The sequence below is a fragment of the Coenobita brevimanus genome, chromosome 74 (assembly GCF_032717465.1).
Source record: "Coenobita brevimanus isolate Jiangsu-jjx chromosome 74, ASM3271746v2, whole genome shotgun sequence".
In the NCBI taxonomy this organism is placed as follows: Eukaryota; Metazoa; Arthropoda; class Malacostraca; order Decapoda; family Coenobitidae; genus Coenobita; species Coenobita brevimanus.
Window position 1 is genome coordinate 7,615,939 of NC_137027.1, and position 25,602 is coordinate 7,641,540.

Consider the following 25,602-nt stretch of genomic DNA (forward strand, 5'->3'; position numbering starts at 1 on the left):
ACGCCACTACATCATATCTCGCACCCTTGATCACATTCACTATTTTAATTCTCTTGCGTTTACCATTCATACTTCTCACATTCCACGCATACGAGTCTGTTTACGACAGGGGAATCGAGTAGATTCGAATCACGGTCAGTCAAGTTGTTAAAAGTCGGTCGGATTCATTTTCTCGCCAGTGTGAGAGAGTAATCTGTGTTTGGGGGCATCATCGTGCAGCTTGTGGAGTTTACTGATCGTGTACGTGATCACATTTCATTTTACAAACCAAGTGACTGGAAGCGCCGATAAAGTGTTGCAGTTTCATTCTAAGTCAAGGGCTCCCATCAGTGGTAAATTTGGGATTTGCCAGTGGTGCACGTTGAGATAACATAACTACCCTCACCTCAGTGCTGGAAATATGTGTAAAAAGGAAATAATAGTGACTAATAATCTGGTGTAAGTTACACGCGCCACTTTCCAGCGTTATATTAAGTTGCTGTGTATGCGTGGATTGCTATACAATTAGAGGGAAACCCAGATCAAGTACTCGCTTGTTTTATATTACATTGCCACCTTCTTACTCACTGAAAATAAAAAGAAGCAAAGACATGTGTTCGAACTTGTGTAACCATGTGAATATAAGTTATTATGCACATGAAGACAGTTACCCCATGTTAACACTCATCTACATACTAGTAATTATGAGTGAAATCACATAGTGGTGAGGGATTGTTTACTAAAATATCAAGAGGTACGTGAAAAAAAAGGGGGTGGGGGAGGAATCCCCATTATACTCTAACCACAGATGGATCGTTTGGAAGGTCTGATGAAAAGCTCCAAAATCTGGTGTCTTGGTTTTTAAGTTATGTACAACACTCTCATTCGTTTACTTCTATGCCGCCGATTCCATAAAAGTGCCTATATATTACTGCGAGAGTTCTGGTGCCATCTTTATAACACTCCTAAGCATATCTTGTGGATACAGTTGCCGTCACTCATAGCGCTACCAAATAATTCAGAATAAAATGAGAGTGAATGTAAGTGCCAAAGTGTGAAAAAAAAAAGATCTGTGATAATACTTCACTGCCACGGAAACTTGCATATAGTAAAAACAAATAAATAAAAGATAATTGGGATTCTGATAAAGCTAACTCTTCATGACTCTTGCTGTATGATGGCCGATTATTCTATATGAACTGTGCTAAGTTACTCTAAGGACGCTAATATTATCCTTAAATTATAGACTGAAAAATTTAATGAACCGTCTAAAGTCTGCCATAGAGTACTTGCTTATACTTTACCATCTCGGGGCCACCTACGCCTTTCGTGGGCCATGGCTCCATCCCCCTTAATCTCTGTAAGCTGTGTTATGTGCAAACTTCCTCTACATCAGTAAGTGGTGTTGCAAGTGGCTCATCTCTATAACTGCTGAATATGTGGTGTTGCAAGCTGCCCATCTTTATAACAACTTGAATATGTTGTGATGCAAGTGGCCCATCTCCATAGCTACTGGATATGTTACGCAGTAAGTGGCCTATCTCTGCATCTGCAGTATAAGTGGTGCTCCAAGTGACCCATCCTCGCATTTTTAAATAGTGTTGGAAGTAGCCCATCTCTGCATCAATAGATGGTGTTGCAAGTGGCCTTGTTTTGCATCCTAGGAGTGACTGTGCAGCTGGGACACGGCTCGGAGACCAGAGGAGTCCCTTGTGTCTACCATCTGGCACTGGTGAGTACCCCTGTTGCGCCTCCATCAGAAATCCATTGTCACTCAAGGCCCGCTGAAAACCCTTTACCACCTCTTCAGCAATTTCCTACAACCCCTCAGTCACTCCTACCATCCCCTATCATTCTTTCAACCACCCTCTACCATCCCTTCATCTACACCTTTAGTCAATCCACTATCCCTTCAAGCACCCCTACTGCCACCCCATACCACACTTTCTACCACCCCTTACCACTCATTCAACCACCACTTACCACCCCTTCATCCACTCCTAACCACCTCTGAAACCATTCTACCACCACCTGCCACCCCTTCAGCCACCCTAGATCCCTTTCAGTCACTCTCTACTACCTCATCAACCACTCACGACCACCCATACTTTCCCGTCACACACTGATTCACTCCCACGCTATCAACCCACTACCCGACCGTGACATCAGTGACTCATATTTTACTTAGACTAGATGATGGTGCGTTTAAGGTGCAAGTATAATACAGTATAATATAGTTAGCTCGCCATTTGTCTTACATATTCACGTAAAATGTCTGAGTCCCTGATTTTTTTTATATCGGAGAAGTTATCAATTACATATGTTATTAACTCTTGTAACTTTATATTCAACTCACGGTGTATGCTGAATAGGTGGAGGTTTGATACATGTCATATTTAAAAGACAAATTACGGATGGCGATAACAATTCTATTTTCTAATTAGATGAAAATGTGCCCTGTTGATATATATCTAACCTGTTTTGAGCAAATTACTTGATAACTGAAATATGATTACGTTGGATAAGTCAGAGAGACAATTTTTTTTTTCAATTTTCACAGGATACGAGAGAGAGAGAGAGAGAGAGAGAGAGAGAGAGAGAGAGAGAGAGAGAGAGAGAGAGAGCTGGCATGCACCGTCCTGACACGACCCTGGCCTTGAGTGACACGATGGGACCTGTGGAGGTAGAACGTCCTTTGTTTTTTCTTTAGGTCCTTATCTACCTTGGAGAGCGAGTGTATTAGCTACCCACTCAGGTATTCGGCTCTCACATTCATTTGCAACCACTGTGTAAACTACACACACACACACACACACACACACACACACACACACGCATGCATACATATATACATACATTCGTGCACTAATACAGTCACCAGCACCCATTAACACAGCAAGCTCTCTCCCACGCACAACCCAGACGCTCCTACTCCCTCACATCCGCACCTCTCAAATAACAAATCTCGAGACACTAGCCAAGGAAGTGAGTGAAAAAGTCGTGATCTTGTACTCGGTGCTGGAATCCCTGTACCAGCACGTGTCCTTTTTTTCTCTTTTATTTTGTTGTTATCATGCTACTTCATTTAGGTTGGTTACGACTAAAAAAATCTCTATGTGACCATATTATGACTAAGTTTCCAGTCGTGCAGTCCGTCCTACTCCCCATCCCTGAAATATTATAGTCTTATCTAGTCTTTGATTCCATTTCCCTCCTCTCACCATATATCCCCGACCGTGGCCTGCCTCACCTGTAGTCCTTCATTTCACCCATCTCACCCTTTTCAACTTTCTCTAGGCTCAACTGTTTTTCGCTAATCTGTTTTAAGAGTCGAAAAAAATACATAGATTAGAAAAGATAGTATAATAGAAGCAAGTAAAATAAATGCACTGGTAAATAATTATATGAAATAGCACATGCGGTAATTATCTGAGAACTAAATTTTTACCTACTACTGTAATATGCCCAATGTCCAGATGTCAGTTCCACCGCAACATTGTCATACCTGTCAGTCACTGGTTGAACTCGACGCCAGTAAGCATTAGCATTTTTACACGCAGCCACCCTTGTTTACAGTGGAGGCGGTAATGTCATGCAGCTAGAGCGTAATTAATTAGCGATATCCTTGCCTGTCTGTTTCAGCTCTAAAGATGTGATGTATAAAATCATCTAAAAAAATAAAAGAAAGTGATGGCAGTGGCAGCAAATAGCAAGAGAATAATGAAGTGTACAGGAACGTTCTTCTTACTTGTTAATCCTCTGCTGGAGTGGAGGCCTGGTCAACGAGTGTGAATTGGTGTACTCGTAGATGTGGTTACGCCGAGAGGAGGAAAAGCGGTATCTATCGGGTGGGGTAAGTGTACTGAGATTCGGGAGAGGAAAGAGAAATCAACAGAATAAGAGGGGATGGCATTCTAAACCGATGTAGAAGTGAGGGAGGGCGTGGCGGCTGGTGAGTGAAAGGCTAGAAGGGAACCGGAGGCAGAGGGAGGGGAGAGGTAGGCAGTGGGACAGAGCCCTGACTGGGGAGGCTGTAGTGTAAACTGTTGACATGACGGAGCGGCCCCCACACCTCTGTTCTACTGCGCGCATTTCACTCTTACACCAGTGTTTTAAGTTCTACTGTACTTTTGATTCGACCTTCCTCCACTTCCTATAGTTGCGCCTACTATACTTATGATGAGATTTATATAAGTCCGGACTTACTGTATGACATGGCTATTGCGTGTTTAAATATGAACGAAATGAAATGAAATACAGGCCCAACAGAACGTAAGCCTCGATCTCTCAGTAGTATCATGCTCTCGGAGCTAATAATATCTATCCAGCAGGCGGACCTGCAGACGGAATGTTTACTAAAAGTTGGATTTACGTGGGGAGTCTCTTAACTAAGTTTACACTGCCTGTGTGATGTTTGATTGGTTCTGAGAGAGATATAATGTTTCTGCATTTGAAACTTTGATGATTCTTAATAAAGTAGGAGCAATAAGACACCAAGCTAAGGGTGATCGGCAACAAGTTATACACCAGAAACACAATCATAAATGCATGTGTATTGTTACTTTTATTTTTCATGTTTTTTAAACGAAGGTAGAAAGTTAGGAAATCACATTCAAGTGCATTTCTGTGCATTTTTGCTGCTTTGAGTAATTGCACTGGGGTGAGAGACTAGAAGTTTGAAAAACATAAAGGACAGAAATATTCTGTTCATGTTCTATATTTGCCCTCATATATTAATTAATACTTTAACTTGTATGGGATGCATTTATTCGTTACTACACATAAAAAGTAAACTCAGTCCACTAAGTTTTCTTCATACAGTGCATTTGCGTATTATTTGTATACATAACATAAAGTCAATTGAATATACAAATTTCCTCCTTTATCATAGATATATAGGATAGCATACACATTTGAATAGAGAAATTTGCTTTATTTCAATGATACAGGAATGCAGAGAATATTGATGTACATATATATGAAAATAAAATAGAAATACTGCATATGCATTTCATAGGTAATAGTATTATCTTTAGATCCCCAGGAAAAACAAAATCTGAGTTTAATAGCATCACGACCTGCTGGATTAGAAGCACTTGCGGTGTACAATGCCGGGGCCGGACTCGTCGTACTCCTCCTTGGTGATCCACATGGACTGAAAAGTGGACAGAGAAGCCAGGATGGAGCCACCGATCCAGACGGAGTACTTGCGCTCAGGAGGAGCAATGATCTTGATCTTGATGGTAGAGGGAGCCAGGGACGTGATTTCCTTCTGCATGCGGTCAGCAATACCAGGGTACATGGTGGTGCCGCCAGAGAGAACGTTGTTGGCGAACAGGTCCTTCCTGATATCAATGTCACACCTCATGATGGAATTGAAGACGGTCTCGTGGATGCCAACAGATTCCATACCCAGGAAGGAAGGTTGAAACAGTGACTCTGGAGCACGGAAACGTTCATTGCCAATGGTGATGACTTGACCATCAGGCAGTTCGTAGGACTTTTCGAGAGAAGTGGAGGCAGCAGCTATATTCATCTCACTTTCAAAGTCTAAAGCAACATAACAAAGCTTTTCCTTGATGTCACGGACGATTTCTCGCTCAGCCGTCGTGGTGAAGGAGTATCCTCTCTCAGTCATGATCTTCATCAAGTAGGCGGTCAGGTCACGGCCAGCCAGGTCAAGACGTAGGATGGCGTGGGGAAGAGCATATCCTTCGTAGATGGGGACAGTGTGAGACACACCATCACCGGAGTCCAGCACGATACCAGTGGTGCGACCAGAAGCGTACAGGGATAGCACGGCCTGGATGGCCACGTACATGGCGGGGGTGGCAAAGGTCTCAAACATAATCTGAGTCATCTTCTCACGGTTGGCCTTGGGGTTGAGGGGTGCTTCAGTGAGGAGGACAGGGGACTCCTCAGGGGCGACACGAAGTTCGTTGTAGAAGGAGTGGTGCCAGATCTTCTCCATGTCATCCCAGTTGGTGATGATACCATGCTCGATGGGGTACTTGAGAGTCAGGATACCTCTCTTGCTCTGGGCCTCATCGCCGACGTAGGCGTCCTTCTGACCCATACCGACCATCACACCCTGGTGACGAGGACGGCCTACGATGGAGGGGAATACGGCGCGAGGTGCGTCGTCGCCGGCGAAGCCGGCCTTGACCATGCCGGAGCCATTGTCCACAACCAGGGGACTCACGTCGTCATCACACATGATGATTTGATGTTAGATCTGAAAGGAATATGTATGATTAGCATGCACTACATAAACGTGAGTAAAGGGGCAAAAGAGCCGTGGAAATGTAATTGATAATAGTCTCTGTCATCATCATCATCATCATCCATATCTCCTTTTCCACCCCAAGTGGGGTAAGGTAGGGTTCAGACAGCCAGAAAAAAATGACAGTGAAATACTAACCAAAGTTTGACCAAATGCTTGACACGCACTCCCATTCACTCCTCATTAACAGTACAGTAATATTAATAAAAGTAATGATACTGATAAGTGAAATGATATATATAACTGCATCCCTTTGTCAGCCAATGCTTGTCTGTCTGTTTATTCATCTATATGTCTGTCCATCTCTCTCTCTATCTGTGTCAGGAATGAAGTCTTATAGTTGTTATAAGGAGGCGTATGAAAAAATTTTATGTAAATTGGAAGGGAGGAAAAGAGGAAGTTGTACTGTAATTTGAGACTCTAACGGAAACTGTTGACTACATCAGGCACTGTGTGTAGGCCTCAAATGTCATCGACCTTGGTAGATGGAACGTTTTATGGATATAACATGTTTCCCAGTATATGTTTTTTTCTCGTAAAGAAAGCAACGCCAAATTTCACTCCATTACTATAAAACTGGGCATTTCTCGTACTTTGCTTCAAATGATGTTGAGAGGTTGTGACACGGGCGAGACAAGGAATGTTTGATGTATTTAGACTTTAATTTCCCCACCAGATTTTGTATTTCATGTCCGTCTTGAGGTTAGTGAGTTAAAGAATATTTTTAAATTAAATTTCTTAGATACTGGAATAGTGTCACTAAGAGGATACGCATTAATGTACGCTCTGATAACTTAAATTATCTTATGGCCCACAGTGGTTTAAAATATAACATACTCTTATGAGTGACAACAATACAATTTCTCTAGGACAACAAAGTTTATAGATGTAAACTGATGAAGCAGCTATTTCTGTACCTGATATCACCATTTCTGTTGTGTCAGCAAGAGGGAGCAAATAACAAATTTAAAATTAGAACAGTATGTCCGTCCCAATAAATCGTTTTCCCATTTTCTACTAGCTCAAACTCGCTAACCTTTTCTCCCTGCCTCCCGATCCCTCACAAGAGCCACGTACACTAGCCCGTCGTATCCTGAGCCACAAGTAGACTAAGGCTGGTGTGTGGAAGGCCTCCTTTTATAGCCAACTTCCACTTCCGCCGGTGTCAAGGAGGGGGAGGTTACGGCTGTCCGAATTTGGGGCTACTTTCACCTGTAATCACTCGGTAGGAAGGGCGGGAATTCTCCTCCCTCTTGTAAATAACATTCGTGGGTCCCTGTCGCTCCTCACCTTCACATTTAGCCTATTTACAAGTTGGAGGAGGGAAAAATGAAATTCAGGCCAGGATAGGCTAATTTTTCGCGCCTAGGGAGTCTCATTACAGCTGGTAGCAGGAATCTATGACAACTGTATCATTAAGACTGATTGACTGAAGGTGTAAGGAAGGCCCTAATTTTTGACGTATATTGAAAACCTGTAACTATTAACTCTGATTAGCCTCATCTAGCATTACGGAGTGTAGTCAACAAAGATACAGAAGGGGCGGATATATTCCATCATCATCACATCTTCAGACACTATCGTAAAAAAAAAAAAATGAAGGTTTGTCCATACATTGGCCTTCTCAGTTTCAATATTACAGCTCTCAACTTCAGGAAACAAAACCTTGTATTGCTATGTGAAGATGCTAGAGGATGATGGATGTGTCTGATGGGAGAGAAATTGTGCTGATTTGTTCCATAGGCGTGGTAATTTGTCGGTGTACAGTAGTCGGTGCTGACAGTGGCTGACAGCTCCCGTCGCGGCATATAACTCCGCGACAACTGGATGGATTTTAGTGATTTTTCATTCTGGTCGTTTGTAATTCCTTAAACGAATCATTTTGGCTTCAAGAATTTGTTCATCATTTCTCTTGTATGTATTCTGCACTGATCGTAACCACTTTCTGCCAGAAGGCCGACTAGATATTATAGGCTTGCGAAATTTGCTTCTCTTGCATTAACTGAACATGTCAATGTACACTTTCATCTTGCCAACATAAATTTTTGTATATACTCTTATATTAAAGAAGTTTAATTAATGTACATAGGGAAGCCACGGTGGGTCAATGGTTACTTCGCCTCAAATTTTTGTTTGTGGCCTGAGTCGGGATCAAAATTAGAACCGTGCGCACATTTAAAATGGTTGAAGTAGAATGTATATATCTGCACAACCCGTCGTTTCGTGTTTATGTCATAAACAGATTCTGACACATGCAAACATAGCCATACAGTAAGAGTAGTTCCACTCTCACAAGTATTGCTCTCTCCTAAATAAGGAAAATTGAATTTGGCTGTCACTCGACCTCCAAGGAGAAGGTTCGGTTCTGCAACGGATCACATACGGACTGATGCAAACAGAAAATAATAGAAATCTGGAACTTTGAGGACTCTAAATAGCTTCACTCTTCGAGGTAATTATATTTACTTCATATAAAACAGGCTTGTTTCCTGAAAGATACAAAAATTGGGAATGTAGCATCTATTCATAGTCTGAGAATAATTTTAACAAACATATAATGGAATCAACGTTGACATAAAAATCTGTTACAGCAAACTCTTTCATACATGATGCTTTTTTCTTTATTTCGATGTGGATATACATAGGTGATTTTATTCGACATACGGAGACATTCCTGATCAGATTTATTAAATCAGCCTCCGATTACTCTGAAACACAACATTATTTTATGAATAAACTAAGGTACTGTAGTGACCATGATGCAGACTAACGCATTAAATTTTTTCTAATTTTTCTGTTATTAGAACAGGTGTCTAATATATATATATATAGATATATATATATATATATATATATATATATATATATATATATAGATAGATAGATAGATACAGTAGATAGATAGATATAGATATATAGATAGATATAGATATATATATATATATATATATATATATATATATATATATATATATATATATATATATATATATATTTATATTGAAATAAGTCATATAGTCAGAGCAATTGGCAGTACATCTTGTGCTGTTCACCTAAGAATATCTATGAAACTCATTTGCAGGCAATATCAGTACAACATGTACTTCATGTTTCATAATAACACCTCTCGTAGAATATACTCTTGCACACATTAAGGTCCTGAAAGTAACCGTATTGCTTTATTCCCAAGACTGCACAAAAAAAAGATTAAAATTTTGATAAAAATAATTTATCCGTAGTATTATCGTACTTTATTGTTATAACGCTAAAACTATATGATAAAACACAACAATAGTGACAAGAATAAGTGCTGAGCCTAAAATCTAAAAACATTTACGATGAACTATACCCGGACCAGACTCCTCATATTCCTCCTTAGTAATCCACATGGACTGAAAGGTGGACAGAGAGGCCAGGATGGAACCACCGATCCAGACGGAGTACTTGCGCTCGGGAGGAGCAATGATTTTGATCTTGATAGTGGAGGGAGCCAGGGACGTGATTTCCTTCTGCATGCGATCAGCAATACCAGGGTACATGGTGGTGCCACCAGAGAGAACGTTGTTGGCGAACAGGTCCTTCCTGATATCAATGTCGCACCTCATGATGGAATTGAAGACGGTCTCGTGGATGCCAACAGATTCCATACCCAGGAAGGAAGGCTGGAAGAGAGACTCAGGGCAGCGGAAACGCTCGTTGCCAATGGTGATGACCTGACCATCAGGCAACTCGTAGGACTTTTCGAGAGAAGTGGAGGCAACGGCCACTGTCATCTCGTTTTCAAAGTCGAGAGCGACATAACAAAGCTTTTCCTTGATGTCACGGACGATCTCACGTTCGGCCGTCGTGGTGAAGGAGTAGCCTCTCTCAGTCATAATCTTCATCAAGTAGGCAGTCAGGTCACGGCCAGCCAGGTCAAGACGAAGGATGGCGTGGGGAAGAGCATATCCCTCGTAGATGGGGACAGTGTGAGACACACCATCACCAGAGTCTAGCACGATACCAGTGGTTCGACCAGAGGCGTACAGAGACAGCACGGCCTGGATGGCCACGTACATGGCGGGGGTGTTGAAGGTCTCAAACATTATCTGTGTCATCTTCTCACGGTTGGCCTTAGGGTTGAGGGGAGCCTCAGTGAGGAGGACGGGACACTCCTCAGGGGCGACACGAAGTTCGTTGTAGAAGGAGTGGTGCCAGATCTTCTCCATGTCGTCCCAGTTGGTAATGATACCATGCTCAATGGGGTACTTGAGAGTCAGGATACCTCTCTTGCTCTGGGCCTCATCACCAACGTAGGCGTCCTTCTGACCCATACCGACCATCACACCTTGGTGACGGGGACGGCCTACGATGGAGGGGAAGACTGCTCGTGGTGCGTCGTCGCCAGCGAAGCCGGCCTTGACCATGCCGGAGCCATTGTCGCAAACCAAAGCTGTAGTATCGTCGTCACACATCGTTAGAGTGCTTTAACCTTGTGATCTGAAATGGATATATTTGCTAGAATATGGCTTCAGGCACCTATTAAAATATTACGCAGTATCGCATATTTTGATGTGAACTGTGTCTGTTGGTTACAAATTTGAGACTGAGAGAGAGTGCTGAGTTTTACTTATACATTTTGTTAATATACGTAAGCTTGAACGTTCTTATCATACATGTGTTGATCAGACTCTGCTTAAAAGCCAGTCTGTTGTTGTTAGTTACCTCTGGAAGGAGGGGCACCCTAATGTATTTTGATGTGTGTAATAAATGCACTTTATTACTGTAATAAGTCAGTGTTCCGAAAGGATGAAGTACATTCCTCGAATACGAGTGTGAGGTTGAACACCTGAGGTGAACTGAATTAGTACATACCAGTATATGGCTTTCGGTTCTATAGATATTATTAAAGTTTTTTTTTTTTTTTAAGTCTAAATAAATTTTGCATGATAGAATAGTTTAACTAAGTATTCCTTGCAAATTTTCATTCTAAAAACGTATCGTCGTGAGAACGTGGTCAATGTTCAGCACAAGTGTTGCAAGCAGCCTTGAACTGAACTTTGGCTTCCACGACACAGGAGGTGCGATATTATTATGGAGTTCCTTTCTCCTGTGTTCTGTAGCACCAATCAGCCATTAATTTGGGATACCAAGTTAGAGCGACTCAATGAACATAGGTAACAGAACTCTAATATCAATACATTCACATGAGTACAATATGTAAGTCAGCCTAAGTTTTCTATTTATTATCCAGCTGCAGGGCATCATTACAGTACTAAGTTGGACTCGTGAAGCAAAACAGTACAGGTACGAGTCTGTAGCAAATACCAGGTAACATATTTATAAACTCAGTCGAACACTTTTAACTATTTGATCGCCTCCAAATTGGGTCTGCTTGACTTAGTCTGTAGTGTTACAGAAAGTTTGTTTTTGTATGTTTAAACGTCAGATTTACTTAGGATAATAACTGGCTATGACTATGCATGGGCGTTCCAATTAGGTTTTCATTCTGATTTCGAATTGTTAGTACAACAAAACAGGTTACTTATAATTCCTCATGTATGTGGCAAAATAAAAAGAAAAGGTTCGGCATTCAGGATAAACAGCAGTGCTTAATGAATATATATTAGCAGACAAAACGTAGACGTTCCCTAATTATTCGGTGTATTAAAGTATATTAATTAAATAAAGTAAAACAAATTATATATAGACAACTGTAAGCAATCTCCTTATTCTCTTATATTTTATTCTCTGTGTCACCAGATGATTTTATTCAGCTTATGAGAGACATTTCAAACTAGGGGGGCTGAATATAAAGAGTATTCGTTAGTCTCTTCACAACTAGAGCCCCTTACTTAACTTCCAGTATTTCGTCTGATGGTAGCTTGAGTAAAATTATTAGCACGTCGTCGAAGTGAGTTACACGTATTTTCCTTAGCAGTGATGTTGGATATTTTACAATAATTTTAGACTTTTTGTGTGTGTGTGTGTGTGTCGCTCGTAAGATATAACCAATATTAGGCCTGCGAACTGCCACGAAGTGTCAGTCCTTGGAAAGTCCAACTTTTGCCATGGACGTTTCTAATTACCTTACTCCTCTTCCTCTAAGTTGAATAATATCCCCTGACCGCAGCATCGTACCACTTAAAAATGAATATATTTTTGCTATAAGTTTTCCCTACCCCCACACGATATTCCTCAGCTTAGAAGAGACTACACAAAGTAAGGGATTTGACAGACTCGATCATCCTATTTGGTACTATGACTTTTTGGTTACTGAAGCTTTTACACCAACACAAGATTTCCTTCAGCTCAGTAGGGACCTCTTTGAAAGTCTCCACTGTCTTGTTCAGTGCGATGTCACCTTTTCTTATCTTGCTTCTCTGCCACTAGACTTTTTTTTAAGCTTAAAAAATAAAATGAGAATGAGGGACTGAGAGTCAACGAAGTGCTAAAGTACGATGGCGTATTTTAACGTTTTAGAGCTCCTTCCACCGGAGGATTTTACTCAGCTTAGCAGAATGAGTTACGTATCCTGTCCAGCAACAACGAGCGTCTACTTAAACTCCTGCCTCAACTCACGACTTACTGTACACTTGCTGACGTATCGATTCACTACATAACGATAAACAACAAGTCAGTGAGCATTGACTTTTGAGACCAAGGGCTGAGACCCTCGGAACACAACAATCTTTTCAGAATACCATGTAAGAGCCTCATAAGATTTGGACTAAGAAGTGGAGCTGTGTTATTGTCCACGACCGTACGTACCCTTACCAGAGCCGGGAGTTGCACTAAGCTGGCGTCTCCTCTGCACGACTTATATACCTCTTATGCTCTTCTTTCATTACGTGTGTCTGTTATGATGCATTTTTATCGGGTCATGACACCTCGGTCCACCTGGCAGGTGGACGGGGGATAAATGGGCTAGTCAGGTGTGATTCATTCGACAGGGAAAAGACTGTTGCACCTGACCTTCCTGTCTGCCACCTCACCTCGGCACCACCCCACATGCCACACCCTGCTTGCCCCCAGTGTACCTGACTTATATATAATCTTAGGTGATCGCTACGTACTGTACCTGCATGTGGTGGTCGACAGTCGGCGTCCACGATTAATGGGATAGATTAGGTGGTCGTGAGGATCAACTGCGTAGATACGGTAGGGAGAAATGATAAACAGCTGACTAATTATACAAACGTGTGTATACTGTATATAATTTCATACACACGAACATACAAACAATGACTTATCACGGGAAGATCTGACAGGGCAAAATTTTTCTAGATAATCGGTAAAAATAGCTTCACTAGTCGTTGATTTCAGGAACTAAATGCAGTCCACAGTATATTCATCTGATTCTCGTCTGAAGTGTTAGGAAAATGCCTCTGTTACTCCTACCCTAAAGTCTGTTTCCCTTTCACGTCATACAAGCTGTGTCTGATAATTCTCCAGATATGATAATGGATTCACTCTACAGATATATGTTGTTGGTATAATTAATTTTCAGGTCTAGAATTGTTGGTCTTATATTTGTTTTTCAATGTATCACACATACACACACACACACACACACACACACACACACAGGTTTTAATTTACATCAGTATTAGAGAGCCGGATAGTGTTCTAAACCTGGTTGCCATGTAATCAGAACCGCAGCGGTATGATATGTACACTCTGGTATTTGGCATAGAGCTGTATTAACTGAATTTTCAAATGAAAATTGTTTGGGTACTGACAATGTTCAAGAGTCAGTGAGAGTCATCAAGAAGTTCCCGTATTGTTTACCAAGAGATGTGGAATGCCTTGGTGGATGCACTGTTTACTTTCTTTATGCTCAAGTCGAGACCCGATGAGAAGCCAAATGAGTCTAAAGCTTTGAATTATTTTCTTGAAGTCTACAACCTACTTATCTGTATTTTGGGCTTATCTATCTATCTATCTATCTATCTGTCTAGCTATACTTACCCATCTACATTTTTCTCTATAGATAAATAGACAGATAGACATATGGACACATGTAGATAGACATATGGGCATAGCTAGCTAGCTAGAAAGGTATATGGACAGAGATAGATATATGGGAATTACTAGCTAGGTAGATAGATATATGGATATAAATAAATATATGGATATAGCTAACTAGTTAGCTAGATAAATATATAGATGAGTGGATTTTGATCATAAATAATTATCAGTATATTAATTAAAAAAGATAATCCTGATTAAAACACTGACTAGGCAGATCAATTGCCAGAAATCACCATCTGATGAAAAGCAAGCAATTAGGTCCTTGCTCCTGTAAACCCAATTAATCATGTTTAACACTAGAAATATTTACATAAAATTATAAAGCAACTATTTGTAGTGTGGCAAGTATTTCTACATTTGTAGACACAGTGGAATAGTTCTTTTTGTGTGTGTGAAATAATTTGCACTACATTGAAGCTGCCCACCTTATTTGATAGAGGAGGATTTCATATATATCATACATTAATTTGTGAACTTATTTTCTATCTCGAACTATAATTATATCCAATAAACTGTTAATGTGTGGTGTCATCATATGCGTATTCTGTATCATCACAAACTGTAGAACTTCGAATTATAACAAACGGTAAATACATTCAAGGAATAATCACAACAACACTCAAATATTAATGTTTATTGTGACCAATCATTCAATTAATCGCTGTTATCAGGGTATAAGGAAGAGAAATAAGAAAAGTTCACTGACACAGTACATCATTAAGGATAATGCATTCTAGGTAAAACTTAGAAGCACTTGCGGTGGACAATGCCAGGGCCAGACTCGTCATACTCCTCCTTGGTGATCCACATGGCCTGGAAGGTGGACAGAGAGGCCAGGATGGAGCCACCGATCCAGACGGAGTACTTGCGCTCGGGAGGAGCAATGATCTTGATCTTGATGGTAGCAGGAGCCAGGGACGTGATTTCCTTCTGCATGCGGTCAGCAATACCAGGGTACATGGTGGTGCCACCAGAGAGAACGTTGTTGGCGAACAGGTCCTTCCTGATATCAATGTCGCACCTCATGATGGAGTTGTAGACGGTCTCGTGGATGCCAACAGATTCCATACCCAGGAAGGAAGGCTGGAAGAGAGACTCAGGGCAGCGGAAACGCTCGTTGCCAATGGTGATGACTTGACCATCAGGCAACTCGTAGGACTTTTCAACAGACGATGAAGCGGCAGCAAGGTTCATTTCATTTTCGAAGTCGAGGGCGACGTAGCAGAGCTTCTCCTTGATGTCACGAACGATTTCTCGCTCAGCCGTGGTTGTGAAAGAATAACCACGCTCAGTCATGATCTTCATCAGGTAGGCAGTCAGGTCACGGCCTGCCAAGTCAAGACGAAGGATGGCGTGGGGAAGGCAGTAACCCTCGTAGATGGGGACAACATGGGTCACGCCATCACCAGTATCGAGCACGATACCAGTGGTACGACCAGAGGCGTACAGGGATAGCACGGCCTGGATGGCCACGTACATGGCTGGGCCATTGAAGGTCTCAAACATAATCTGTGTCATCTTTTCGCGATTGGCCTTGGGGTTGAGAGGAGCCTCAGTGAGGAGGATTGGAGATTCCTCAGGGGCGACACGAAGTTCGTTGTAGAAGGAGTGGTGCCAGATCTTCTCCATGTCGTCCCAGTTGGTGATGATACCGTGCTCGATGGGGTACTTGAGAGTCAGGATACCTCTCTTGCTCTGGGCCTCATCGCCGACATAGGCGTCCTTCTGACCCATACCGACCATCACACCCTGGTGACGAGGACGGCCTACGATGGAGGGGAATACAGCACGGGGTGCGTCGTCGCCGGCGAAGCCGGCCTTGACCATGCCGGAGCCATTGTCCACAACCAGTGCAGTTGCCTCGTCGTCACACATGTTGATGGCAGGACTGGAAAAGATATTAAACCTATTTTAATAAGATTTTGGTTTTATTCAGATTATTTTGCAATAAACCAGTTCAGTAATTATTTAAGTAGTCAGAGGAACAAAATTTGCTTAGCAGAGAGAATTTAATATTCCATATTCATTAGGGCATAAGATCGAGTTGGGTTCAGGACATTGCTAAATTTTTGTAGTAATGTCAAGAAATCTTAACTCTTTTTAGGAGCAAAAAGGGTTCCTTGAATAGATCAGGAACTTTTCTCGTATACTTGTAAGTAGTGTCAGCCAACATTGATTTCAGCTAAAGATTAGAACCTAGAATAAACAGAAGTTGTGTGACTGACGGTAGATTACGATACATCTTTAAAAAGCATCTGAGAAAATATTGCAGTGCCGTGACTATAGTAATATACTGTATATGAATGTACTGCATGAATAATTAATGAAATAATCTCGTCAATTTGTCAGATTCCATCATTTCGTGAATTTATCTGAAAGTACATAAACATAAACAATGAAGGCTTTCGAAGACGGTTTAAAGTTTTCAATGGTAGTCCGAGACCACTAACTTAAAACACTGCTACGGTATGTACGAGATGTGTATTACTGATTAATCGTAATATGAAAACTACATGAACTTTTTACGGGGATGCAAAACATATCGCTTTAAAGCTCTGGTCATCTGACACCTGCAACAAGGTTGGACAGTATAATCTGTGAACGCCGTACTTTTAGGAAATGTAATAATCTATCCGATTAGCTAATGGAAAATAGCGTTACTTCTATGGCAGCTGGACAGTAAACGTATTTGGGAGGCGATAAATTTACAGATTCATTTGTACGTCTGTAGCTGTCTCTTCTGGATGAGTGTGATATTGCAAAGATCCAGCGGCGGTGATAAAATAGTGTGCAAATAATGAGTTTATAATCTATCGTGTCGCTCATTCGCATTGCTGCTGGGTAATGAGGACCCACTCGTAGGTGTGAACGTGAGCATTACTCTGGCTTGACTGGACGAAAACCTTGGAGGCAGCATAAATTCCTAACAGTTTTATCTGAGCTAAGAGGGCCAGTACAATCCTGAAGAGTTTAATTAACGCAGTTCTCTGCTATCTGTGGTTTCTAACTATAATCCATTATTTCCAAACAGCAAGTACTGCTAAGATAAAATCATAAAGAAAAACGATGCTTTATTCTTTCAAAAAGCAAAAGAGAGACGACTTGTGGCGGCCATGTCAGTTAATTGCAGCCGTTTATTTGCGGCCGTTTAAGCAGTATTAGCGTTATAAACTTTGCGTGATAATATAATAGTTGTTCATGACTGGCTGTCACTTTGAAAATTTTCATAGAATTATACATTAATCATGCACTATGATAGGCGTAAAATCTCGATAACAGATGTCTAAGGCTTGCATTTAGCGTTGTACTGAAAGGTTTGGATGGTTAGGAGTTTGCTGAAAACTTGACAGTAAATCGAAGAGAGAAAGAAGGCAGTGAAAAACAAGAACACCTCTGGAGACACCTGCCGAATGTGGCATTGTTATATTAATTCTTGAACTGAGATTATTGTGGCCGATAGAGTCCGTCCACTTTAAGGTGCAGGAGATTTACGCCCTTTTGAAGCGTACCTGTACTTCACGCATAATAATTCATTGACGGTATAAGACAGTGCAACAGTTGTTCTTCCTTTACACAGCATATTTTCTTGACTAGTACCATATTTGTGTGTTACTCTCTTGCCATAGCTGAGCATTCAAGATGGAGAGTTGGTAATCTGAAGCAAAGTTAACGTGGGCTGAGTGCAACGACAGTAATGCCCTTCTGATCCGTGAGAAATAAACTGCGGCATATCAGAGTGGTTTGCTCGTAAAAGGATCAACTTTTCACCAAGACGAGATTTTAGTCCTATTAATGGCTGAAGAAGGACTCCAGTCTGATACTACTATGGATCACCTGTGATTAAACTCCAGAATATATTAACACATGGGAATGAGTCATGTTGTCTCATCTCTGTGTACAGAGAAGATTGCTTTATTCCTCATACGTGACATTTCACAGGCAGAGTTATTTATCGTTACGTTATATGCCTATTCGTTTCAGTGATGTCGTCAATGAGGTTAAGGAAGATTACTGTTAATGCCTTCTCTTGTACAGAAAAATATTATACCATTCCATAGACCCTTTGAGTGCTGAGGCCTTATTTTGCTCTGCTCTTCAAGTCCCTGGACGATTTTCTTAAGCTTTGGAAGGATTTCATGGAATAAATGAGTTATTTCAACACATTCCAAATGAATTCCGGAAAACAACTGAGATCCTGTACATTATATATGTGTTAGTTAAAGTATTTGTTGATATGAAACTGCAAATATTTTCTAATGAAAATCATTCTGCTGAAGAGACAGGCATATCCTTTGCTTATTTTATTTCTAAAAGTTAATATTCTTGAGTCTGAAATGACAGTGTGCACTAGTAACCAGCTCCCTGGACAAAATTACGCAATGCCACCGGTACAGGCAGCTTCCCGTGTACTTAATCCCTTCAGCCCGACCACGTCATTTTTCATGTTATTCTTGCTCTTTTCTGAGTTTTTTTTTTTTTCAGATTAGGACAGATTCTTCGAAATGAGAGGGAAGAGATAGACATAGCCCTCAATAGTCACTTCACTACCATGGGCTCTTCTAAGTGGAAGAAAATGGAAGGTTGTAGTGTGATCTCCTCGTACTGAACAGGTTAAACTGCGAATTAATGATCACCGAGAGACGTACAGCGGTCGAAGTGTATCCTGAGCCTGAAGTACACTAAGCCCTTCTTCGCTGCCCCTCTCTCTTATATACCACCAATAAGGCTTCCGCAACAAGTTGTAAGGCAGGCAGTTGACTCATTAGCCTGGCAGATAATCAGGTTAGGGTAGATGTGTCACTTATAGATAGATCAGTACCAAATTTCAAGGTCGATTATAGACGTTCGTAAAACGGGCCAAACAAATCATACTTCCAGGTGGTTAGGCATTGCTATCTGGTGAAGCCTTGTTTCTCACTGGTTATATAGTGAATTTAAAAGGAAATATCAGGTATCAATAAGGGACCTAGCTATAATTTTGCCTGGTGGAGTGACAAGGAGGTATCTGTGCCAAGACAGATGCATATTCTCAAGCTGGCAAAAAATGTGACATCAGGCAAAACAGTTGATGCAACGCCAAGTTAGCCACTACAAATATGGTTCCATATGGCTACACAGCTTCCCCCAGAAGAACAGTGAAGTACAGTTATAAGAACACCACTTCTAAAATTAAAAAAGGCCTTTATCATAAAATTTGAATTCAAAATAAAAAACAACAACTATATACATAGGTAGCAGAAGTACTAAAAATATAGAGGAAGACATAATTTTTTTCGTTCGACGTCATACATCTTTTAATGCACGAATAACCTAAGTTTCGCTGGAAATAAAATGGACACTTTTCCCATTAGTTTTACCTATGACGTCAAATTAATGAAAGTTCATTAACACCTTCACAGCAATGGCATCAGACGATTTTATTTAGCTAAATTACGGTAAAATCCTTTCTTGTAAAGTTGCCACAGCCTCAGGATTTTATTCAGTATAAGAGATAAATATACCTTGTAGTGAAAGGACGTAGAAAATTATACACTGAAAGGGCTAACCGTTGTAGGTATAAGCAGGAATTTATCATATTTGTAAAGGGATTCACAGACCATGCAGATGATTTGCAACCTCTTTAGTAACATGTCATTCATCTTATTCCAGCTACCTCTACACGGTTATATTCGGTTCAGGAGAGATCCCGCGTTGTGAGGGGTGAGAAAATCTTCATCATCCATTCACTCATGTACTGTAAGGACCTGAAGGCGACTATGCAGAATGACACCAAATAGTTTTATGAACCGTACTTCAGGAAACCATTCAATCTGAAGAGTAACCATATAACCAACCAGATGCACGCCTGGTGGTCTAGTCATTAAGGCTCGAACCGAATGTGGCTCATAAGGTAGACATCCGAGATGTGGATGGTGCTGCTTCTCAACAGTGTCAGCCTGAAATGGTTGGACTACGTAGCTTAGCCCCGGGTTCCTACGTGCCTGATAGCGCAGTGAGGGATGGGATGACAGATGCATTTTATATTTCTACCGTCAAACATTTCCAGTATCTTTTACATTACACAATACTAGTCTACTGTATTGTATGTGGTTTATACCTTTCTAATATCAACATAGGTGAAGAAGGATCATCACTTCTTAAATCTAATTAGCCTTTAATACACACTTTACCTACCTCCATTTTTTCTCTTATAGGAGGGATTTCTTCAGTTGGGAGGATTAAGTAAAACCTTTATTAACCCCTCACTAGTGCCAAGTTGAATAATATAGTCAGGAAGTATCAAGAATAAATTATGAAGATACATCATTGCGCTGAACTGGTGAAGATGTAGTTGGCAAAATAAACTGTAGAAAAAAAAAATGCCTGAAAACCCCCAGCTAAAGAGACTACGGCCTACTGCGAGCATCGTAGACAATGCAAAATCCCGTGAAATCCCTCGTCATTGCACTACCCCCCCCCTCTTCCTTCACTCACTAGTGCCAATACTCCTTTCAGTACAATATTCCTTAATCTCTTCACTGCGAGATCTCTCTCCTAATCTGAAATTAACTATGTAGGACGTAGAAAGTATAAGTTTGAGAAATGCACCATTGCACAAAATGAATTAAACTTACTGAATTCTTTAAATCAATAGTATAATATATTTTTTTAACTTAGGAGTGGCTTCCTGTCTCCAGAGGAGTATAAACTACCGTATCAATGTATTATTTTTTGTGTGTCTGTTTCAGGAAACTGTATTTTGGTGTCAGGGAAGGTCTGTGTTTTGGTGCCAGGAAAGTGTCATGAAGTGCTGTTTTGGTGACAGGAAAATGAGGTGTCTTAATGTCAGGAGGAAGAGTTGTGTTATTGTGTTAGAGAAGTGCTGTGTCTTTGTGTCCTGAAAGGCTGTTTTAGTATCAGGCAAGTGGTGTGGTCTGATTCAGAGAACTACTATGTATCAGTGACGTATTGCTGTGTATTGATGTCAGGGAAGTGTCATGTTTTGGTGTCAGGCAAGCACCATATCACTGTGTCAGGTAGGTGCTATGTTAAGGTGATGAAATTATGGCAAAGGAAATGATGCGTAGATTAATACAGCATATTCACTGAATATTCACCAGCTACTTTATTTTAGTTACGTTGATATACCCATAGTTTCTCATCCTTCCATTTTAGTGTTTTTGGACCATCAACTTTCAGTCACTTGTCCACTTTGATTGCGTCACGTCTAAAAGTATGCATGATATTAATGTAAAGCAACAGCGGCCAGCTTTACTTTGGATCAAGGATGCTTCGCAAAAAAAATAGGAACGGTATACATAACATTATTATTACGAGTTTGCAGTATATGTATGGAGGCGAGGGCTATTACGAGTGTATCTGTAAGAAGAGAGGATTCAAAATAGTAGAGTGTTAGACTGCCTTTTGAAAGATCGCAACACTAATCCCAAACTGGGGCAGGGAACAGTTTGGAAAAAAAAAAAGTTAAAACATCCTTAACAAATGTCCATAGAGACTCACCGCCACATCAAAAAACAGTTTCACTAATACCAGCGCAACAGTCGTGAATGAGATATCCCTTGCATGTATTCAGTGCTAACGGTAAGAGTTTGTGACCAAGTGTTGATATGTAAAAGTGTGTGCCATCATTTGTTGTGTGTAGGGCTCCTGGGACTTTGGATCAGACTGTGAAGTTTGTGCCCTGAGTCGGACACAAAAGGAAAAGTAAAATGTGAATTATGTACCCTCTTAATGCGATGACGTTTTTCTGTAGCTTGTTCATACTGTTACCAAACGATTTTATTGAGCTTAAAAGTGCCCCCTAGTAGTGCACGGGTTAATGAAGGCAGCATCTAATCTCTCCAGATCCAGAAAGTCTATCTGAAGCCAAATTAAATAGTCAGATAACAGCAAATGCTTAAAGACCGAAAGAGTTAATATTGTCTTCCATATTAGTCTGCTAAAACTACTGCTACTAATGAGACACGACTTTAATTTAGGCCACAGACAAACAAAAAAGGTAAACTCCATTAGCCTCGCCTCCCGTCCTTCTCTGGCTTCAAAGGGGCATGACAGGCGTGAGACAGACTGCTGGGTGTGCCTCCCGTCATGATGCAGCGGGGGGGTGGGGGTGAGGGGGTTGTCGGAAATAGCTCGGGTGTAGGGCTGAGGAGTGAGGCTTGAGGAGGTGTGAAGGCGAGGTGAGGAGGAGGTAAGTAGGTGAAGGAACTAAGAGGAAGGGTGAGGGGGTGAAGAAACTGAGGGGATGAAGGGAAGAGGTGAAGGGAAGAGGAGGGAAGCTAGTGGGATGTGATGGGAGAAGTGATGGAAGTAAGGAGAAATGAGATACAGGTGAAAACGCTAGAGGAGGGAGGAAAGGGGTGAGAGAACCACAGAGATGTCAAGGGATGGGTATGGGAGAGGGATGAGTGAAGGGCAGAACGAAGGAGCTAGGGAAGGGGGTGGGGAAGGGGTGAGGGTGCGAGGAGGAAGAGAGGTGAGGAGAGGGGTGATTGGAGGGGCATAGGAGCTGAAGAAAGAAGCAGTGAGGGCAAAGAAACTCAAAGATGCCGTAACGCCGTACATGGGCAGCGACTTGGCGTGGGTGGGGCCGAGGGAGAGCAAGAAGTGGGCGGGGCAGGCTGGTTGTTGAGATAGGAGGATGAGGGGTGGGGTGAGATGAAGGTGTAGGGTGGGCACTGGTGTCGGGGGATGGGTATTATTGGGGTAGGGAGGATACTAAGATAGGAGGGTTGGAAGGGAAATGTAGGTATTGGGGTAGGAGGGTTGGGGATAGTAGATGAAGAAGAGGGTGGGTATTAAGGTACAAGAATTAGGGGGAGTGGGTGGTTGAAGGGAAGGGAGGGTAGTGAGTGGGAATGATGGAGGTAGGGGTGGCAGAGGGGAAAGAATGCTCTGTAAGGGTGGGGGGAGGGGAGGGGAGGAGGGCTGTTTTGTTTTTATCTTGGTATTGTATTACGACTGCTGCCTAGTTGTGAAAGCCAGACGTTGACAACACATAGGACACTAGATGTTTACAACTTATTAATTAAAACTGAATAAGCGAAGGTATAGTCCAACTTTAAGCCATATAGTTTAAAAAACACCTATAAAGATAGAAATGGATATATTTCATTCCACTGCATTGTCCTTCGCTATCTCAGAGTTAAAAATATATCCAAAATTAGAGCATTCCATTATGAAGGTTGATGACATTTTGGGCAACTGCTTAAGATACAGATTCCATGAATCAGAGTTAACACGCGCTCATAATGAAGATAGTATAAATATTCAGCCTACTTTGGCCTGCTAGCTCCCGGAGAATTGTTTTTTTGAGGCTTACGTATACTTAATCATACAGATTACATAATCGTACAAGTATGGACCAACAAAACTTTTTCTAATACACACACACACACACACACACACACACACACACACACACACACACACACACACACACACACACTCACACACAAACATATATATATATATATATATATATATATATATATATATATATGGTAGCTATTTAGTTCTTCATTATACCTCAGCATAATCAGATAACCAGTTGGGTCGTGGTATAACTGCTATATTTAATGAATAGGAAATGTCATGCCCTAATATGTTTAGGTAAATATCAGAATAAAAAGAGTAGTCTCAAGAGGCACCATCGAAAATGCTAAATTACTGCAGGCTATGAGGAATCGTGAAGTATAAACATATATTGTTATGACACTGATTCGGTCAACGGAAACAAAGGAATACGTTCAGAATAATTTTATTTAACTTTCGTGTATTGAAAGATGAGACGTACAATTACTGGTATGAAGAGAGGGAAGTGATACGCATGAAATAAGAGAACACATATTGACCAGACCTGACTGTAAAAAACTCTGGTGTAGACGCTTCATTATACTCAACGATAGATTAAGAATGACAGCGAAAATAAAAAATATATTTCTATAGTCGGTTTTATATTGGGAATATATTTTAGAAGCACTTGCGGTGGACAATGCCGGGGCCAGACTCGTCATACTCCTCCTTGGTGATCCACATGGCCTGGAAGGTGGACAGAGAGGCCAGGATGGAGCCACCGATCCAAACGGAGTACTTGCGCTCAGGAGGAGCAATGATCTTGATCTTGATGGTGGAGGGAGCCAGGGACGTGATTTCCTTCTGCATGCGGTCAGCAATACCAGGGTACATGGTGGTGCCACCGGAGAGAACGTTGTTGGCGAACAGGTCCTTCCTGATATCAATGTCGCACCTCATGATGGAGTTGTAGACGGTCTCGTGGATGCCAACAGATTCCATACCCAGGAAAGAAGGCTGGAAGAGAGACTCAGGGCAGCGGAAACGCTCATTGCCGATGGTGATGACCTGACCATCAGGCAACTCGTAGGACTTCTCGAGGGAAGAGGAGGCGGCAGCAAGATTCATCTCATTTTCAAAGTCGAGGGCGACATAGCAAAGCTTCTCCTTGATGTCACGAACGATTTCTCGCTCAGCCGTGGTTGTGAAGGAGTAGCCTCGCTCAGTCATAATCTTCATCAGGTAGGCAGTCAGGTCACGGCCAGCCAAGTCAAGACGAAGGATGGCGTGGGGAAGGCAGTAACCCTCGTAGATAGGGACAGTGTGCGTTACACCATCTCCAGTATCGAGCACGATACCAGTGGTACGACCAGAGGCGTACAGGGACAGCACGGCCTGGATGGCCACGTACATGGCGGGGGTGTTGAAGGTTTCAAACATGATTTGGGTCATTTTCTCACGGTTGGCCTTGGGGTTGAGGGGAGCCTCAGTAAGGAGGACGGGGGACTCCTCAGGGGCGACACGAAGTTCATTGTAGAAGGAGTGGTGCCAGATCTTCTCCATGTCGTCCCAGTTGGTGATGATACCGTGCTCGATGGGGTACTTGAGAGTCAGGATACCTCTCTTGCTCTGGGCCTCATCACCGACGTAGGCGTCCTTCTGACCCATACCGACCATCACACCCTGGTGACGAGGACGGCCTACGATGGAGGGGAATACGGCGCGGGGTGCGTCGTCGCCGGCAAAGCCGGCCTTGACCATGCCGGAGCCATTGTCCACAACCAGTGCAGTTGCCTCGTCGTCACACATGATGAATTTTAAGGTCCAGCTGGGCTGTTTGGAAAGGGGAGAAAAGAAGAATATTATGTAGTTGTGGACTTACGGCATTTGAATATGAAAACACATAATTCGTTGTATGCATTTATTCAACTAATATTAAGGAGAATATTTTTCATTTTATAGATAGGTGGGTATTATTTTGTTTCACGGAGAAATGATAATGGAATTTTGTTTATTGCTGTATAAGTCGTCTG

General features: G+C 41.7%; 4 protein-coding genes across 5 annotated transcripts in view; 1 reads left to right on the forward strand and 3 right to left on the reverse strand.

The window, feature by feature from the left end:
* Positions 1-10,014, forward strand: part of LOC145407712 (actin, alpha cardiac muscle 2-like) — a 106,806-nt gene extending 96,792 nt beyond the window's left edge. Inside the window, exon 2 of the mRNA XM_080278583.1 lies at positions 9,757-10,014. Within this exon, the coding sequence (XP_080134709.1) occupies positions 9,757-9,979 (223 nt within the window). The 3' untranslated portion in view covers positions 9,980-10,014. The remainder of the gene's footprint in view (positions 1-9,756) is intronic.
* LOC145407709 (actin-2, muscle-specific-like) overlaps positions 1-25,602 on the reverse strand; it is a 62,679-nt gene that overhangs the window by 15,282 nt on the left and 21,795 nt on the right. The window contains exon 1 of one of the 2 annotated variants that reach the window (XM_080278579.1): positions 15,665-16,150. The exons of the other annotated variant lie outside the window; for it this stretch is intronic. Coding sequence (XP_080134705.1) covers positions 15,665-16,150 — 486 coding nt within the window. Of the gene's footprint in view, positions 1-15,664; positions 16,151-25,602 lie in introns of those variants that run through there. 2 annotated transcript variants of the gene reach the window in all.
* Positions 5,066-6,196, reverse strand: LOC145407723 (actin, muscle-like). The gene has a single exon (XM_080278595.1). It carries the CDS (start codon positions 6,194-6,196, stop codon positions 5,066-5,068), a length of 1,131 nt encoding a protein of 376 aa, XP_080134721.1.
* Positions 24,103-25,381, reverse strand: LOC145407734 (actin-57B-like). Its single transcript, XM_080278608.1, has one exon. The coding sequence runs from the start codon at positions 25,376-25,378 to the stop codon at positions 24,248-24,250; it is 1,131 nt and encodes a 376-aa protein (XP_080134734.1). The 5' UTR covers positions 25,379-25,381; the 3' UTR covers positions 24,103-24,247.